Source organism: Heterostelium album (genome assembly GCF_000004825.1).
Source record: "Heterostelium album PN500 unplaced genomic scaffold PPL_scaffold12, whole genome shotgun sequence".
NCBI classification, from domain to species: Eukaryota; Evosea; class Eumycetozoa; order Acytosteliales; family Acytosteliaceae; genus Heterostelium; species Heterostelium album.
This window is the reverse complement of record NW_008805074.1, coordinates 106,612-123,935: the sequence shown is the minus strand read 5'-3', so window position 1 is coordinate 123,935 and position 17,324 is coordinate 106,612. Positions and strand designations below refer to the sequence as shown.

General features: G+C 36.5%; 7 protein-coding genes across 7 annotated transcripts; 1 reads left to right on the top strand and 6 right to left on the bottom strand.

Moving 5' to 3' along the window:
* Positions 1-141: 141 nt before the first annotated feature.
* On the bottom strand, positions 142-3,333 carry uae1 (ubiquitin activating enzyme E1; the record flags this gene model as incomplete). Its single annotated transcript, XM_020580805.1, has 2 exons — positions 142-2,943; positions 3,046-3,333. 2 exons carry the CDS (start codon positions 3,331-3,333, stop codon positions 142-144), a joined length of 3,090 nt encoding a protein of 1,029 aa, XP_020428390.1.
* A 780-nt stretch (positions 3,334-4,113) lies between these two features.
* On the bottom strand, positions 4,114-7,465 carry valS1 (valine--tRNA ligase; the record flags this gene model as incomplete). Its single annotated transcript, XM_020580804.1, has 3 exons — positions 4,114-7,075; positions 7,102-7,250; positions 7,340-7,465. The coding sequence occupies 3 exons, from the start codon at positions 7,463-7,465 to the stop codon at positions 4,114-4,116; spliced, it is 3,237 nt and encodes a 1,078-aa protein (XP_020428389.1).
* A 108-nt stretch (positions 7,466-7,573) lies between these two features.
* Positions 7,574-8,958, bottom strand: PPL_10016 (uncharacterized protein; the record flags this gene model as incomplete). The annotated part of the gene is made up of 3 exons (XM_020580803.1): positions 7,574-7,604; positions 7,744-7,787; positions 8,308-8,958. 3 exons carry the CDS (start codon positions 8,956-8,958, stop codon positions 7,574-7,576), a joined length of 726 nt encoding a protein of 241 aa, XP_020428388.1.
* A 79-nt stretch (positions 8,959-9,037) lies between these two features.
* Positions 9,038-12,329, top strand: PPL_10015 (uncharacterized protein; the record flags this gene model as incomplete). The annotated part of the gene is made up of 3 exons (XM_020580802.1): positions 9,038-9,178; positions 11,716-11,849; positions 11,927-12,329. 3 exons carry the CDS (start codon positions 9,038-9,040, stop codon positions 12,327-12,329), a joined length of 678 nt encoding a protein of 225 aa, XP_020428387.1.
* Positions 12,330-12,672: 343 nt separating this feature from the next.
* Positions 12,673-12,957, bottom strand: PPL_10014 (uncharacterized protein; the record flags this gene model as incomplete). The annotated part of the gene is made up of 2 exons (XM_020580801.1): positions 12,673-12,860; positions 12,945-12,957. 2 exons carry the CDS (start codon positions 12,955-12,957, stop codon positions 12,673-12,675), a joined length of 201 nt encoding a protein of 66 aa, XP_020428386.1.
* Positions 12,958-13,459: 502 nt separating this feature from the next.
* On the bottom strand, positions 13,460-15,148 carry gpi (glucose-6-phosphate isomerase; the record flags this gene model as incomplete). Its single annotated transcript, XM_020580800.1, has 2 exons — positions 13,460-13,827; positions 14,044-15,148. The coding sequence occupies 2 exons, from the start codon at positions 15,146-15,148 to the stop codon at positions 13,460-13,462; spliced, it is 1,473 nt and encodes a 490-aa protein (XP_020428385.1).
* A 92-nt stretch (positions 15,149-15,240) lies between these two features.
* PPL_10012 (pyridoxal 5'-phosphate synthase subunit PdxS) lies at positions 15,241-16,722 on the bottom strand (the record flags this gene model as incomplete). The annotated part of the gene is made up of 2 exons (XM_020580799.1): positions 15,241-15,244; positions 15,803-16,722. 2 exons carry the CDS (start codon positions 16,720-16,722, stop codon positions 15,241-15,243), a joined length of 924 nt encoding a protein of 307 aa, XP_020428384.1.
* Between the last annotated feature and the right edge of the window lie 602 nt (positions 16,723-17,324).

Sequence of the window (17,324 nt, the reverse complement as noted above, 5' to 3'; positions counted from 1 at the left end):
ATCTTGACAAAAAAATGAAACATATTACCTTTGATGACCTGAAGATTGCAAAGTCAACAAACAAAACAATCAAGTATTTTCCATGCAAAATAAACTTTTCTGACAAATTATTATAATCATTTGATTCTTTTATTATTTTGTTTAATCTCTGAATCTGTATCGGACGTATGGAACTTCGGCATCCTCATCATCGTTGTCCATGTCGGAGCAACAAATTTCAAATACTAAATATTTCTTCTCTGGTAATGGTTTCTTGCTGAGAGTCTCATAAAGTACACTCATCTTGGTCTTTAATCTGTCTTCCTTTGTCTTCTTATCAATAAACATGGCATACATGAGTGTGACTTGACAGGAGATCATACTGATATCCAATCTGTATTTCTTTTGGAAGTGATCGAGGAACTCTGCCAAAGTGATATCACCTTCGACATCGAATCTGTCCCACAATGTGAATTGCCATCCCTCACGTACCTTGTTCTTGGCTGGAGCAACTGGCTCAATGAAAGCGAAAAATGGAATGGCAAGATTGAGGAAAGCGTTTTTGTAGGCATCGATTGGTTTGTTTTGGATGACCTTGAGGAGCTCAAGACATACGAGACCAGAGACCAAAGCAGTGGTGGTAACCAAAGCTGGAATGATCTTACCGGCGATACCCTTGGTCTTGTGACGATCGGCGAGTGTGATGTTGTAGTTGGTGGCACGGAGGTTGGAAGCGGCGGTAATGAAATCAATGTGGAAGTTGGTGTCATCGTCCTTCTCAAAGGAGATTGGGTTGATCTTGTAACCTGCCAACTCGGATGGGTGTGGGATCTCGTTGAGTACCTTGTCGGTTTGGTCGTCGTCACCGTCGTTATGTTGTTGTTGTTGTTGCTGTTGTTGTTGTTGCTCGGTCTCGTTGGTGGAGATCTTTACCTTCTTTGGAGTAAAGTCTGGCACAATGACATCGGTAGCCCACTTTTTGATTTGTTCGGCGTTCGAGTCACCCTTGATACCGTAGTTGTAGGCACGCAAGTTGGCGGCAGCAACGACGAAATTGAGGTGGAGTGGGTTGGATGGGTCAAACTTGAGTGGAGTTGGAGCACGCTTTGGACCGGACCAGAATGGACTTCCGGTGGTGGTGATCATGTCTCTTGGGAAATTGTAGAGCAACTGTTCGATGTTGTTGTTGTAGAGCTCTTCGAATTTCAAACGAGCCCAGTTAACGCATTGCTCGAAATTGAGTGGCTTACCGAGGAGCGACGACTTGATTTGTTGGAGGGTTTCAAGACGGACGTGGCTGTTTTGCTTTTGGAGACCATCAATAAAGGTTGGATTGGTGAGGTAGGAGTTGACATTGTCGGCAGAGTTCTTGTAGATACCCTCAAAGAGATCACGAGCCCATTGGATGGTGTGCTCGATGGCATTGGGGAAGTTGTGGAGAGTGCACATTGGGATCGACTTTTCGGGTGGATCACGCGATGAGCTGTAGGACTCTGTAAGCTTTGGAACTACGACTTGGGTGTTGGCTTTGGTTCCGAGAGTACCAGACTCCAAGAGTGGCTTACCGTAGAATACACACTGACTGTCCATGTACATACGAGCGTCGATATTGTCGAGGGCGTTACAAACACCGTCGAGTGAATTGTAGAAATCTTCGTTGTAGGTATTCTCAGTCTCTGGACCGACACGAGTGGCATAGGACTTGATGTTGACCGATGGATTCATGACCTTGACGGCACGAGCGGCACACTCTGACTTGAGATGATTGATATCGGAGGAACGGAAGAGGAATTGACGATTCAAATTTGACTTTTCAATGGTATCCATATCGGTGACGTGAATCATACCATTCTCACCGCAACCGAGACCCATCATCGAGAAGTTCTTCAACATCTCACAACCGATGGCACCGGCACCGACCAAGAAATATTTTAGATTTTCGATACGCTTCTGGAGGGTGGCACCATAGACAGCGATTTGTGCGTCGTAACGGCTGTTTTGTGGTTGGAATTCAGACTCTGGCAATTCTTCGGTTGGGAGTGTTTCGATGGCATCGAAATACATTAATTGGGTGATTGGGTGGAACTTACCAGAGGCAGCCTTCAAGACTTCTTGACCGGTGATACCACCGATGACAGCAGCCAAACCGACAGTGTCACCAGAGGCAACAAACGAGAGTTGTTCAATCAACTTCTCCTTCAACTCGATATCCAACTTGGTGGCGAACTCCTTGGCGGTCTTCAACACCTCTTCGGCGTCTTGCTTGTTGTGTGGACGTGGGAAGTGCTTGTGAGTTTCGTTGAAGGCGTGGATCGCTTGGAAACCAGCCAACAAGGTGTATGGATGATCAAACTTGAAATCGTCAGAGGTGAACAAACCTTCGGCCTTCTCGAGGACGGTCTTCAACGGTTGGAAGTTGACAGTCTTTGGCTGCTTGACCTCGGTGACGTAACCACCGTTGGTGTACAGACCGAAAGCGCTGGTGTCGCCAATCGAGAAGGTGTATGGTGAGATGACCTTGATCTTTTGTGGTGGCAAATCGTTCAACTGAGTCATACCGTTGATCTCCTTGAAGGTGATAAAGTCACCGTCTTGCAACTGGAGCTTCTGTTCGTCGACCAGAGTGACGACACCGGTCTTGTCTTGTGAGACGGCACTGACCATATAGCTTGCTGGGTTCTCACCGTTGGTGTCGACCACTTGGAATCCCTCGCCAAAATCATTGAAAATTGAACCGAAAACACCACGAGTCTCCGAGGCAATGAACTTGATCTTATTTCTATGACAGATTTCGTTGATACGAAGTTGAGTCGACAAACTCTGATTGGCGAGTACGACCACTTGGAATCCACTGAGGAACTCCTCGGTCAACTCACCAGTGTGAGAGTTGATTCTAACGTAATTATTTAATTCTACAACTTTTTGAATGCATGCATCTGATCTTCTTTTGACCAATTTGTGATTCTGATAAATAAAACTAAAGAAGAAAAAGAAAAAGAAAGAAATAACAGTTAGATTTGTTTTGTTTTGTTGTTCGATGAAGATTAAAGAATGTTAAATATTTACTTGTGAAGAAAGATCGGTAATTCTAACGGGTTCGTCATCATAGAGAGTAACAGATTTAACACCAGCAAGGACTACATCCTTTACGATTTCAATACCAAGACCTGTCAAACCAACAACCAATACATTGGTTGAAGTGATCTTTTGCATTGCCTCATGTGATAATACATAAAGTTGTCTACTGTACAAAGCATCATCAATCTTTTGTTCTACTTCCATTTTATCTGTAGTTTTATTATTAGTTTGTTGTTGTTGCTGTTGTTTAAAGAAATAACTATAAATATAATTCATTTTATATGATTATTTATTATTATTGTTTATATCCGATTAAAAATTATTGTTTACAAAAAAGTTGTTGTATTTACAAAAATTTAATATTTAAATATATATATTAAATCTATGATTTGATTATTATTGTTGTTGTTGCTATTTATTATTGCTATTGTTTGTTATTGTTTTTGCGCTTTATATAATGATTCAATGATACATACATTTAAAGGTATTTATAATTCAAGAAATAAGAAAAAACTATTAAAAAAAACTATCTGTTAATGTTGGTATAAGTGATGAAGAGTGTGGGTGTGAGTGTGTGTGTTTGTGAATTGGAATGAGTCAGAAGCTAACTTATATATTAACTAAATAAATCAAATACAAATAATATTATTGAGATATTAAGTTATCTTCGAACTTTCTTAATTTAAAAAAATAAAAATAAATTTTCAATATTGACTGGATATGAGTGTATTGATGTTGTTTGTTGTGTGAACTCAATTAAATTTAATTTAAATCCAAAAAAAAAAAAAAATTTTATTGAAAAAAATGGAGTGGTTTTTATTGTGAGAAAAATAAAAAAACAAAAATTAAAAAGAATAATGTAGAATGTTTATTTCAAATTTAGATTAATAGGTTTTTTTAAGATTTTTTTTTCTAGAATCAATATAATTTAAATTAATTTCAATGAATTTTAATTTAATTTTCTTCGTTTTTCATTATTAATTTGGACATATATATATATATTTTATTTTTGATTTATCTTTTTATTTAATTTTTTATTTAATTTTTAATTTTAATTTATTTGGTGGTAAGTTTTGCAAAACTTTCGATTGTGTTATCAAGTGTTTTGATTTCTTCGTCGAATGCTTTGAGTTTGCTGTCGTTGTCCTCACGAATCTTGAGTGGAACTTTTTCGTAGGATGGGATGTTGATCTTCTTCAAGAGTGTATCCTTTTGAGTTTGGAGTTGAGTCTTCTTGGCCTCCATTCTTTGGATTTCGGCGGCAAAGTCCATTGAATCAGAGAGATCCAAGAGCAGTGAGACGTTCTCGTTGTAGGTGTCGATGACACAACCTGGACGACCCTCGGTGGTGAGTGCGACCTCGACTTGAGTGGCATTAGAGAGAACCTTGATGAGTGAGGCGTGTCTTGAGTACAAGTTGTTGAGCTCGTCGGTCTTGGTATGGATAAAGGTGGCAACCTTCTTATTGCTGGCGACGTTGTATTTGGTACGGAGCGAACGGATCGCACGGATAATATCTTGACACTTGGTCATTTCCTCTTCGATCGATGGATTGTTCCACTCGGCGACGGTCGATGGATACTTGCACAACATGATGGTGGCGATCGAGTCGGATGGACGTCTTGGGATCGATTGGTACAACTCCTCGGAGAGATATGGCATGAATGGATGCAACAACTTCAAACCGATATCGATACAGGTGTAGAGTGTGTCTTTGGTCTTTTGGGTGGCAGGTGAGCTGTCGCCCTCGGCAAAGATTGGCTTGGTGGTCTCCAAGTAAAAGTCGCAGAGGTCGTGCAACCAGAAGTTGTAGATGGCGGTGGTGACCTGAGCAAAGTCGTAGGCGGCGAAACCTTCCTCGCATTGTTGGATGGCGCGGTTGGCGGCGTTGAGAATCCAGAGGTTGACGGCGTTGGTGTCCTTGACGAGCTCCTGTGGGTTGAAATCGATTGGCTTGTAGTCACCGAGCTTCATCATGGCGAAACGAGTAGCATTCCAAATCTTGTTACAGAAATGACGGTATCCGACAACACGCAAGATATCCAAGTTGATGTCACGACCCTGTGAGGTGTACGCGCAAAGTGCGAAACGCATAGCGTCGGTACCGCACTCTGAGATACCCTCTGGGTAGTCTTGCTTCAAACCGAGCGATGCCTTTTCGTATTCGACTGGATCCAAGTTTCCAGCCTTCAAATTGTCTTGGAGTGACTTGAGTGTGATACCACGAATGACGTCGAGTGGATCGATGACGTTTCCAAGACTCTTGGACATCTTACGTCCGTGAGAGTCACGAACCATTGCATGGAGGAAGATTTGATTGAATGGAAGTTTACCGGTGAGTTGTTGTCCCATCATGACCATACGAGCGACCCAGAAGAACAAGATGTCCAAACCGGTCTCCAACAAGCTGGTTGGGAAGAATTGCTCGAAATCCTTGGTTTGCTCTGGCCATCCCAATGTGGAGAATGGGAACAAACCGGAGCTGAACCAGGTGTCGAGAACGTCGTGATCTTGCTCCAATTGGATATCTTCTTTGGGAACCTTGAATTTGGCGGCGGCAGACTCCAATGCTTCCTCTTGGTTGTTACCGACAACCCATTGGGAAGTGGAGTATGGATCTTCAACAACACCTCTGACTCTGACCAAGTAAGCTGGAATACGATGTCCCCACCACAGTTGACGAGAGATACACCAATCCTTGATGTTCTCCAACCAACGGAACCAAGTAACTTCGTGAGTGGATGGGATGATCTTCAACTCACCCGACTTGACAGCTTCGATTGCCTTGGCGGCCATACCGTCGCATTTGACATACCACTGTGGTTTAATGAGTGGTTCAACAATGTCTTTCGATCTCGAACAGAAACCAAGACGCATCTTGTTGTCCTTCATTCCCTTGTACAATCCGAGCTCCTTCAACGACTCGATAACAGCGTTTCTCGCGTCGAATCTTCTCATTCCTTGGAACTTCTCTCCACCGTTCTCATTGATGAGACCCTCGTCGGTGAAGAGATTGATCATTGGCAGCTTGTGACGCAATCCAGTCTCGTAATCGTTGTGATCGTGAGCTGGGGTGACCTTGACAACACCAGTTCCAAAAGCCATATCGACGAGAACGTCGTCGCAAATAATTGGCAAACGACGATTGACCAATGGATGCTTGACAAACTTACCGTGGAGATGCTTGTAACGTGGATCCTGTGAGTGGATGGCAACAGCAGTATCGGCCAACATTGTCTCGATACGAGTGGTGGCAACGACCAACTGCTCATCGCTATCCTCAACCTGGTAGGCAAACTCAAACAAAACACCAAAGTCATAGGTTCCCTTGTGACCTGGAACCGACATCTTGGTGTGCTTCTCAAGGTCCTTGAAATCGACTTCGATATCAGAGATGGCGGTCTTCAATGCACACGACCAGTTGACGAGACGAGTCGATCTGAAGATCAATCCGTCGTCAAACATACGAATGAAAGCAGTGTTGACCGCTTTGCAACGCTTCTCGTCCATGGTGAATGCCTCACGACTCCAATCGAGAGACGAACCAATGATACGCAGCTGTCCTTGAATACGCGAACCATACTCGTTCTTCCAGTTCCAAACCTCGTTGATGAATCCCTCACGACCGAGATCGTGACGACTGACGTTACGCTCACGCTGCAACTTCTTCTCGACGACGACCTGTGTGGCGATACCGGCGTGATCGGTTCCCGGAATCCACAGGCAGACCTCACCCTTCATACGACGATAACGAGTGATCGAGTCTTGAATTGCCATGGTCAGAGCGTGACCAAGATGCAACGATCCAGTGACATTTGGTGGTGGAATGACCATTGTGAACTTCTTGTCCTTCTGACAGTGTGGTTGAATCTCCATCTGTTTCTCCGGTGAGAAGAATTCGTTTTGCAACCACCAATCGTACCATGCAGATTCTACTGCTGGTGGATGATAAGATGGATACAATTCACCAGTTAACTCTGAGAAATAACAAAAGAAGATGATATCAATATTTAATAACCTTTTTTTAAAAGAAACAAACAAAACTTACGTTTCTTTTCACCTTTTGGTGTTTTCGATGCACGTTCAGCATATTCTCTAAGATTCTTTGCTTCCAACTCTGCTTTTTCTCTCTGTTCAGCTTCTTGTGCTTCTTTCTTTTTCTTATTCTCTAATTCCTTTTCTTTTACTAATTTCTGTACAGATAGATAGATAGATTGATTGTTAGTTATAAAAAAAACTAACTTGTAAGAGAATATGTATATGAATAATTGATAATACTAACAAGTTTTGCTTCCTTTTCAGCAAGCTTTGCCTTTTTAGCTTCCTTTTCGGCTTCCTTGGCCTTTTTCTTTTCTTCTTTCTTTCTCTCCTCTTCGGTGAGAATTGGTTGATCTGTAGTATCACTCATTTTCTTATTTTATAGTTTTCAAAAAAATCTATTAATATTAATATATAATAAATTTGATCTTAATATAAATAAAATAGTAATCTTGATAATGCCAATTTAAATGAATGTTTAAATTGTCGGTGAGTTGTAAGAGAACCCTCTGTCAAAAAATAAATCATTTTAAAGAAAAATACCAAAAAAAAAATTAAAATAAAAATAATGTTTTGACCATAGAGTGTGCTAATGATAATAATAACAATGGTATTAAGTTGACTGTCAACAACCCCCCAATGAATTACATAAGAGTTTGCCGTTGCAATAACAATTGTCGAATGGTAAGATACTATTCACTATTCTAAAGAAAATGTTAATCTTGATCTAATTTTGTTAATATTATCATAATTCTAATTCTCAAGTAATGAAAAAAACAGAGGTTATATTTTTGTATTTTTTTTTTATTTCAAAGGTTTTAATTTATATTAACAGGCGAAGGTGAAAGTGAAAGTGAAAGTGATTTGAGGTGAAGATGAAGGCGAAGGTGGAGGTGAGTGTTTAAAATGGTAAAAATAATTGGTTCACTTTTTTGTTGTTGTTGTTTCCATTATTGCAATATGTTGTAAGTTGTTGTTGTTGTTGTTGTTGTTGGATGGACGGATGTATTGATGTTATTTGGAAAGTGTAGATGGAAACAAAAGTTGTTTTGTTTTTTTTTGTTTTTGTTGTTGTTTTTGTTATTTTGTTTGTTGATTTTCTTTTTTTTTTTTCATTTCAACATTGTTGTGTTTGTTTGTTGAGTTGTAGGTAGTGGACTAATCATTGTGTGATTGTCCAAAGAGCGAAAAATTGGGTTGGAAGTCAACAACCTCTGCTGTATAGTTATTTGATTTTTGTGGATCTCCACTGCCGTTGAGTGGTGGAAGTTTGTTGGGTGTGGATGGCAGTGATGATGGTGATTGTGGCGAGCGTAGTGGTGATTGTCCGTCTACGGATTTGTTTTTGGATGGACGACCTCGTTTCTTTGGTGTGTTGTCGCCGCCGTCGGTGTCACCATTGTACTCGCTCGAGTCGTCGTCGTCACCACCTTCGTCCTTGTGCTTCTTGGGACGTCCACGTTTCTTGCCGTTGGAGCCTGGTGTGCTAGGTGGCTGTGAGACGCGCGCTGGATTGCCGTCTTTGTCCAACTTGGGTGGACGTCCACGTTTGCGCTTCGGTGTACTTGGGTCGCGTGGCTCGGGTGGTGGATTCTTTCTGGGACGTCCACGCGTCCTCTTGTCTCCGGACATCGGAGACGATAGCAGTGAGTTTGGTGATATTGTGCCGGCGGTTGAGGTGGTGGTTGTCGTTGTTGTTGTGGAGGTGGCGGTGTTGGAAGTTGCAGAGTTGGGGTTGGAAGCTGGTGCAGAGGCGCCGGTGGTGGGATTGATGGGTCCGCCAACACCACCGACGGTGCCAACAACGGAAATAGGTGGATTTGTATTGAGGAGGCTGTTGGGATTGGCTGCTCCCAGTGGCATTGGTATGCCTAGATTGACATTGATACTATTTAGTTGAGTGGGACCGGTGAGTGGCGGTTGTGACGACGCCACCGTCGATATGGTTGGTAGTGTATATTGTTGGGTGATGGAGGGTGGAACCGGTGGTGAAGTTGCTGTAATCGCTGAAATCGATGATAATGTTGTCGTCACTGATGAGGAGGGTGGTGGTGGTGTAGTGGTCGCACTTGCTGTTGGTGACGTAATACCATTTATATGAGCACTTGTAGGATTTGATGGATTTCCATTAGACATTCCTAAATTTGATATCGGATTTCTATTGTGTGTGTTTAAAATCGATTAGATTAGTATTAATCCTATTAATCCTATTAATCTAGAGAAGAAAAAAAAAACAAAGATTTTTGAAATCGATTGATGATCAAAAAGGATCAATAAACGAAACAAAACAAAACAACATACATATATTGGGGTTTAAACATAACTAACTATAAATCGATCCTATATATAGAGAATTTTGATTATGTTTGAATATTAATATAATGGATATTATCCAAATTGGAAATTAAAAAAAAGCAAAGCTGATTGATGGTTGGTCTGTGATGTTGTGATGAAAATGTAATAAATAAATATATACAATAAAATAGAACCAATCACCAAAAGATAACTAAACTAAAATTATATTATATTATTATTGATGTTGAATAGTTATTGGCGAGTCCAAAGTCTAATTTTGTCCGTTTGAACATTTCAAAAAATATAATTTTGTTGGTTCAACGGTCAGATTTCAAGATTTGAAAAAAAAACTAAAAAAATTTTTTAAAAAAAAAAAAAAAACAAAAAACCATTTTAAGTTCACCTAATTAACACTTACCAAATTAATGACAATATCTTGAAATTAACTCTGACTACTCTTTACTTGTTTTGTTTGTTATAGCTGTGATTGTGATTGAGATTGATTGGTTGGTTGATTGATGTGAAATAAAAAAAAAAAAAGATTTATATAATAATAAATATTCAAAATAAATGGATGGTAATCTCTTTAAATAAATAAATCTTTAATAGTAATAACTTTGTTTTTTTTTTATAATATTATTATTATTTATATATCTTTTTTTTTTTTCTTTTTTTTAAAATTAAAAAAATTAAATAACTACAAAAAATTTTTAAAAAAATTAAAAACAAATATTATTGAAAAAATATCCAAAAAACTCAATTAGTTTTGGTAATTTGTAGTTGTTTTTGAATTCAAAAAAAAAAAACAGAAGAGGAACAAAGGAACAAGATAGATATATAGATAGATAAAACAATATATAGTAGTGAATACCACTGATTTTGTTATTACTTTTGTTTGATATTTGAATATTATAATAATAACAATAATAATAATTAATAAGATAAACTAAACTAAAAAGATAGTAGTAGGAATGTCAAGACAAACAAAAATAACTATACAATGTAATTGTAGGAAAACTAATGAAATGTATAGGTGATGGCTTGCAATTTAGTTTGGAGGTGTTTGTTTAAAGTTGAGATCTACCGTTGAGAATTGCTGACACCTTTAGAGATCAATAGTGAGTGTTTGAGGTGCTCTGAATTTTAGTGATTTTTTCAATATTTTATATTACTATTTTGATGCACATATATAATCTTTTTTTTTTGTTACTGTTAATAAAACTATATTTATTATTTATTATTTATTTATTATTAAATAAAAAAAATAAATATAATTAAGAAAATAAAAAAAATAAAAAAAATAAAAAAAATTGGTGTGTTTTTGAAAGCTCAATTTTTTGGTGTGGGTTCAACAACAATAACAACATCCAAAAACCCCACACTTCATTTATGTTTTTGGTGTCACCAAAAAAGAATCATCTCCCGCTCTCTTATTCAACGTTACTAACGGTTATAATATTGGAAAATTTGAATTTTGAGTGTGTGTTTATTTATATAAAAAAATAAAATAAAATAAAATAAAAAATAAATTGTTATTATTATTTTATATGACAAACAAAATATATGTGTAATAGATAATATTGATCTCTAACAAATATAAATTATATTTTTGGATGAATATCATTATCATTATTATCATTATAATTATATTTGTTTCTAATGGGTAGTATAATATTTGCAGAATCTAAAACAAATAAAAATTTAACGAGTACAATGTTGTATTTGGTTATAATTTGTATTGTTTTCATGAATTCAATAATCTATAGATTATATGTATAATTTTAATATTGTTTTTTTAATTTTCAGTGTTTTCTTTTTTCATTTTCATTTTTTAAATTAAAAAAACAAACAAAATTCATCATTATGATTATCTTTTTTGTTTGTTTGTTTGTCAAGTCAGTTAATTCATTTTATTTTATTTGTAATATTAAAAAGAACAAATGAGTGAATTGGGTGAACAGAAAATAGTTTATGATTTGACAGGACGTCTTGTGAATACCAATAAAATAATAAATATTTTAAAAGTGATTCGAAAGAGAGGGGTGTGAGTGTTTGTTTATATTAATATTTTTCTTAAATGGGTGTGATATTCAGGTATGATGGACCGATCTCTTATGGATAATCAACTATAAATACAGACGAAGTATAATGATCATCATATCATCAATTCATTCAAACCAAAAAAAAACGACTTATCAAACAAACAAATATTAACTGTTCAGTATAACCACACTCTCTCAATCTTCAAAGTACGTATATTGATTATTTATTTGTAAACAACAACAATGATATTAATTTAAATCAAAATCGTATTTTTAAAAGTAGGTATTTTCGAAAATGATAAAATTATTGACTTGTATCATTTTGTTATTATGTATTTCCTTCACCAGTTCTCAAAAGTGTAAGGTCACCATTGAAGGAAATTCATTTGACTTGTCACCATTGATTCATCATCCAGGGTATGTATAAAATATCTTTTTTTTTTCTCTTTGAAAATGTATTAATAAATATCTATCTATATATGTTTTTTATTTAGAGATGAGGATTATACTTATACATCTCAAGAAGGAGCGGTTTTCTACTTGAATATTTGTAACGATACTGTTGGAATGAAGAATCCATGTGGTAATGATTCTCCTGCCTACAAGTATAATCCAACCACTCAGCAGTGCACAATGTTGGGAACTGGAAATGAGTTCTACTCTTTGCACACTAATGAGAATGGTGATATCATTGGTTTGATTGTTGAATATAAAAACGGTGACATGTCTGCACGTGTTGGTCAGAGAAATCACGTCACCTACCTTATGACCTGTGGTACAAGCGTTGGTACTCCAAAAGTTGTAGAGATCTCAGAGTACATCCACACAGTGGTTCACTGGCAATCCGAATACGCATGTTCAACTCGATCAAGAGTTAATATCAATCGTCGTTTTTAACAAAATAATTATTTCAACTTTGTAATAAAATCAAATCAAATAAATTTTATTTCAACAATTTATACAAATATTTTAATCTATTTATTTCTTTTAGTGGTCCGTTTAATTTAATCTTAATATCAATCGGAAACCTAAAATCTAAAATACATGACAACAATATCATTTCTAATTCTTAATATATATAGACATTTAATAGAAAAGTACCAAATAAAATGGATTTGATATTCAAAGATTCAATATCTAATAAAAAGATTAATAGGATTCATATATTTTATTTAAAGTTTTATATGAATAGATTTATGAAGGATATAAAAATATAAAATAAAAAAATATGGAAGAAATTCTAATATTGTCTATTTCCACCATAGTAGTTGCAAATCCATCTATTGTAATAATATGACCAATAGCAATAGTTTGAATCGGTTACTTGAGATCCATTTTGATAGACATTCATTCCAGTACTCGAAGAAATTGATTCATGGATTTTCGATTGGATAGATGAACCAGATCCGCCAAAGTTTGTCAAGTTTTCTAAATTTACAAAAAGAAATAAAAAATAGATTTGGTTAGTTTTTCTCAATATATATATATTTTTAAAAAATAATAAGAAATTACTGATAAGAGTCATATTGTTTTTTTTAGTATTTGAGTATATAATTTAAAGATAGGAGATAATTTTTGATTTGAAATAATAATAATAAACTGATTGATTTGAATACAATTTATACTTTGTTTTTTTATTTATTTTAATTAAATTGAAATATATTATAGATACTATATATAGTTTCCATATATATTTATAGATAGTAAACTAATCAAGAAATATTTAATAAATTGTATTTACACCTATATCCAAAAAAGTATTGGAACACCAAAAGTTAATATTATTAATAATTTTAATAATATAATATAATTGATAAAAATAGAAATATATTTTTAGTCACTATATCAATCATTTTATGTTATAATTTACAAGAAATAAAATAAAATTTTAAACTATTTTAGAAAAAACAAAATTTTTATTTACAATTAGTAAACCAAAAGTTAATATTTTTTAATAATTTTTAATAATAATTTTATTATTTTGATACAGTTTTATTTAAAAAAAAAAATTGGTAAGTTGTTGTTGTTTAGAGTTTGGAGGAGTGTTGTTTGAAATAGTTGATTAAACCATTTGTAGAGGAATCGTGTGCGGTAATCTTTTCTTGATTGTGAAGTTCTGGAAGGATTGACTTGGCAAGTTGCTTACCAAGCTCTACACCCCATTGGTCGAATGAGTTGATGTTCCAAATGATACCTTGTACAAAGATCTTGTGTTCGTACATAGCAATGAGCGAACCGAGTGAGTATGGTGTGAGCTTCTGTAGCATGATCGAGTTGGTTGGACGATTACCCAAGAACACCTTGTGTGGCAAGAGCTTGTCGAGACGCTCCTGACTGAGACCCTCCTTTGTGAGTTCGGCCTTGGCTTCCTCCTCGGATTTACCCTTCATCAACGCTTCAGTCTGAGCAAAGAAGTTGCTCAGCAGAATACGGTGGTGGTCGCCCATTGGATTGTGGCTTTCTACGGACGCGATAAAGTCGCACGGAATCACCTTGGTTCCCTGATGGATCAATTGGTAGAAGGCGTGTTGTCCGTTGGTTCCTGGCTCACCCCAAATAACCGGTCCGGTGGAGACTTGCACTGGCGCGCCGTCACGAGTGACACCCTTACCGTTCGACTCCATATCACCCTGTTGGAAGTAGGCGGCGAAACGCGACAAGTACTGGTCGTATGGCAAGATGGCAAGTGATTGTGCATCAAAGAAGTTGTTATACCACAATCCAATCAGTGCCATCAACACTGGAATATTCTTGTCGAGTGGCGCACTCTGGAAGTGGTGATCCATGGCGAAAGCACCGGCCAACAGCTGCTCGAAATGATCGAATCCAACGTAGAGAGCGATTGGCAATCCAATGGCACTCCAGAGTGAGTAACGTCCACCAACCCAATCCCAAAACTCAAACATATTCTCAACGAGAATACCAAATTTAGTGACCTCCTTCTCGTTGGTTGACAACGCGACAAAGTGTTGTCCAATGGCGTGACCCTGATCGACACCGCTTGGCAAGTGATCCAAGAACCACTTACGTGCGGACAGAGCATTGGTGATGGTCTCTTGAGTTGTGAAAGTCTTGGAGGCAACGATGAACAAGGTGGTTGCCGGGTCGAGTTGACGGACGGTCTCGTGCAGATGAGTTCCATCGATGTTCGAGACAAAGTGTGCGCGCAACTCAGTGTCGTTAGCATATGGCTTGAGAGCGGCACAAACCATGACAGGACCGAGATCGGATCCACCGATTCCAATGTTAACGACGTCGGTAATCTTCTTGCCGCTGTATCCACACCACTTTCCGTTGCGAACACGCTCGACGAACGACTTCATCTTGGCGAGCACCGCACGAACACCTGGCATGACGTCTTCACCGTCGACCTTGATGACCGACTTGGCATCACGATTACGCAAGGCAGTATGTAAGACAGCACGATTCTCAGTGATATTGATCTTCTCACCGGCAAACATACGGTCACGCCATTGCTCTACATTGGCATGCTTAGCTACCTTGAACAACAACTCCATAGTCTCTTCATTGACACGATTCTTTGAGTAGTCAAACAAGATCGGACCGACCTCATTGTTCAATTTCAACTCGACATGGAACTTCTCGAATCTCTTTTGATCCTTACCGAATTCATTTCTCATATTGAATGATTTACCAACTTTTTGATAGTGTTCCTCCAACTTCTTCCATTCTTGACTGTCTTTAATTGATGTCATCCTTCTTTTCTTCTGCTGCTAGCTTTTGTTTAAAATAAAAAAAACAAACTAATAATCTATTTATTTAAATATATAAAATATGTTCTATATTATTATCTATTTATATAAAAATAAATAATAAAAACAAATATCTGTAATAGAAATTTGAAGTGTTTAATGTTTTTTTTGTTAATCAACATATTTTTTATATTATTGTCAAAATCAAAATTTAATTTAATTTAAATTACCACAGAATTATGAAGATCATTTTTCCCACACTCCGGAATAAGCGAAATTTTCGAAAGGTTTATTCTTGAATGACACCCCACTGGTCACTTTATTTTTATTTACAAATGATTTTTTTATCATTATTCGATCGATATTACTTTAGATTATGATCAAACTACTTCTGATTCCAAATTAGAATAATCATTTTTATTAATATCCTTATTCTTTATTTCAATCCATATTTTAAATTTAATTACTCTCATATCATAATATAGTAACCTATTTCTATTCTTAACTAGATATATCAAAACAATTGTTTTTTGAAACCTTAGATCATGATCATATTATGTTTAGTTGTTGTTATGTTTTTTTTTTGTTAATATTATTTTTAAAAAAAGAAAAAAATTTATAAATTTATTTTAAATGTTTGTTTTTCTTATATATTACTTCTCTTTCTTTGCCCATTCTTCTTTGATATTGTCAGTGTTGATTCCAACCATTGCTTCACCGAGATTCTCAGAGAGTTCAGCGATTTTAGCTGGATCGTTGAAGTGAGTGACGGCTTGTACGATTGCCTTGGCACGCTTGATTGGGTCACCACTCTTGAAGATTCCAGATCCTACGAATACACCATCCATACCAAGTTGCATCATCAATGCAGCGTCGGCTGGTGTAGCAACACCACCGGCAGCAAAGTTGACCACTGGCAAACGACCCAATCTCTTGACCTCCTTGACCAACTCCAACGGTGCTTGAATCTCTTTGGCGTAGCTGTAGAGCTCGTCGTCGTCCATTGTAGTCAAACGCTTGATCTCACGGTTCACTGAACGTGCGTGACGAACGGCCTCAACAACGTTACCAGTACCGGCTTCTCCCTTGGTACGAATCATCGCTGCACCCTCGGCAATACGACGCAATGCCTCTCCCAAATTACGACATCCACAAACGAATGGAACGTCAAACTTATTCTTATTGATGTGATTCTCCTCGTCGGCAATAGTTAGAACTTCCGATTCGTCGATGTAGTCTACTCCGATCGCCTGGATAATCTGAGCCTCTACAAAGTGTCCGATACGAACCTTGGCCATAACTGGAATGGTGACGGCCTCCATAATACCCTTGATCATATGTGGATCACTCATACGAGCGACACCACCGAAATGTCTAATATCAGCTGGGATCTTCTCCAATGCCATGACGGCGACGGCACCAGCTTCCTCTGCGATTCTAGCTTGCTCCGGAGTAACTACATCCATAATAACACCACCCTTTAACATTTGAGCGAGTGATGCCTTTGTTTTGAATGTAGAAACTTGAACAACTGGTGCAGTAGTGGTAGTAGTTGAAATATCTTGATTTGATTCCATTTTATATGTATATATGTTTTATCTAATAAAATTGGAAGTACAGTATTTTTATGAATTAATATTCATATTTTCTATTTTCATTTATAATATATTCATTCCGATCCATATAGAATCCAAATCTTTTTAGTTATTAAAATCCAATTCCAAGAAATGTTTAACATATTCATTTCCATGATGATGTTATGTTAATTTAAACTGTAGAAATCCAGTATTTGTTGTCATCATATTGAAATATCCGATTTGGTAATTAAAAGTTTTTTTATTATTGAAAAACTAACCTGTATATGGTAATTAAAAAAAAAATTTTAATTTTGAGTGGCAATATTAAAAAAAAATATTGTGTATAATGTTTGACTATTTAATATATGTATAAATAGAAGTTGGAGTTGTAAAAGAGTCTTTTTTCTAAGTAATTATTTTTAGAAAGAGAAATATGATATGTGTGTGAATTGTATTGAATGGTTCGATGATTGGAATTGAATGCGAAATATTTTAGTCTTATAAGTAAGTGTATGAAAATGAATAAAATTAATTTTTAATTTTATTTTTAATATATTTTTGCTATTAAATTAACAACAAATTTTTAAGTGCCTTCCATGCAT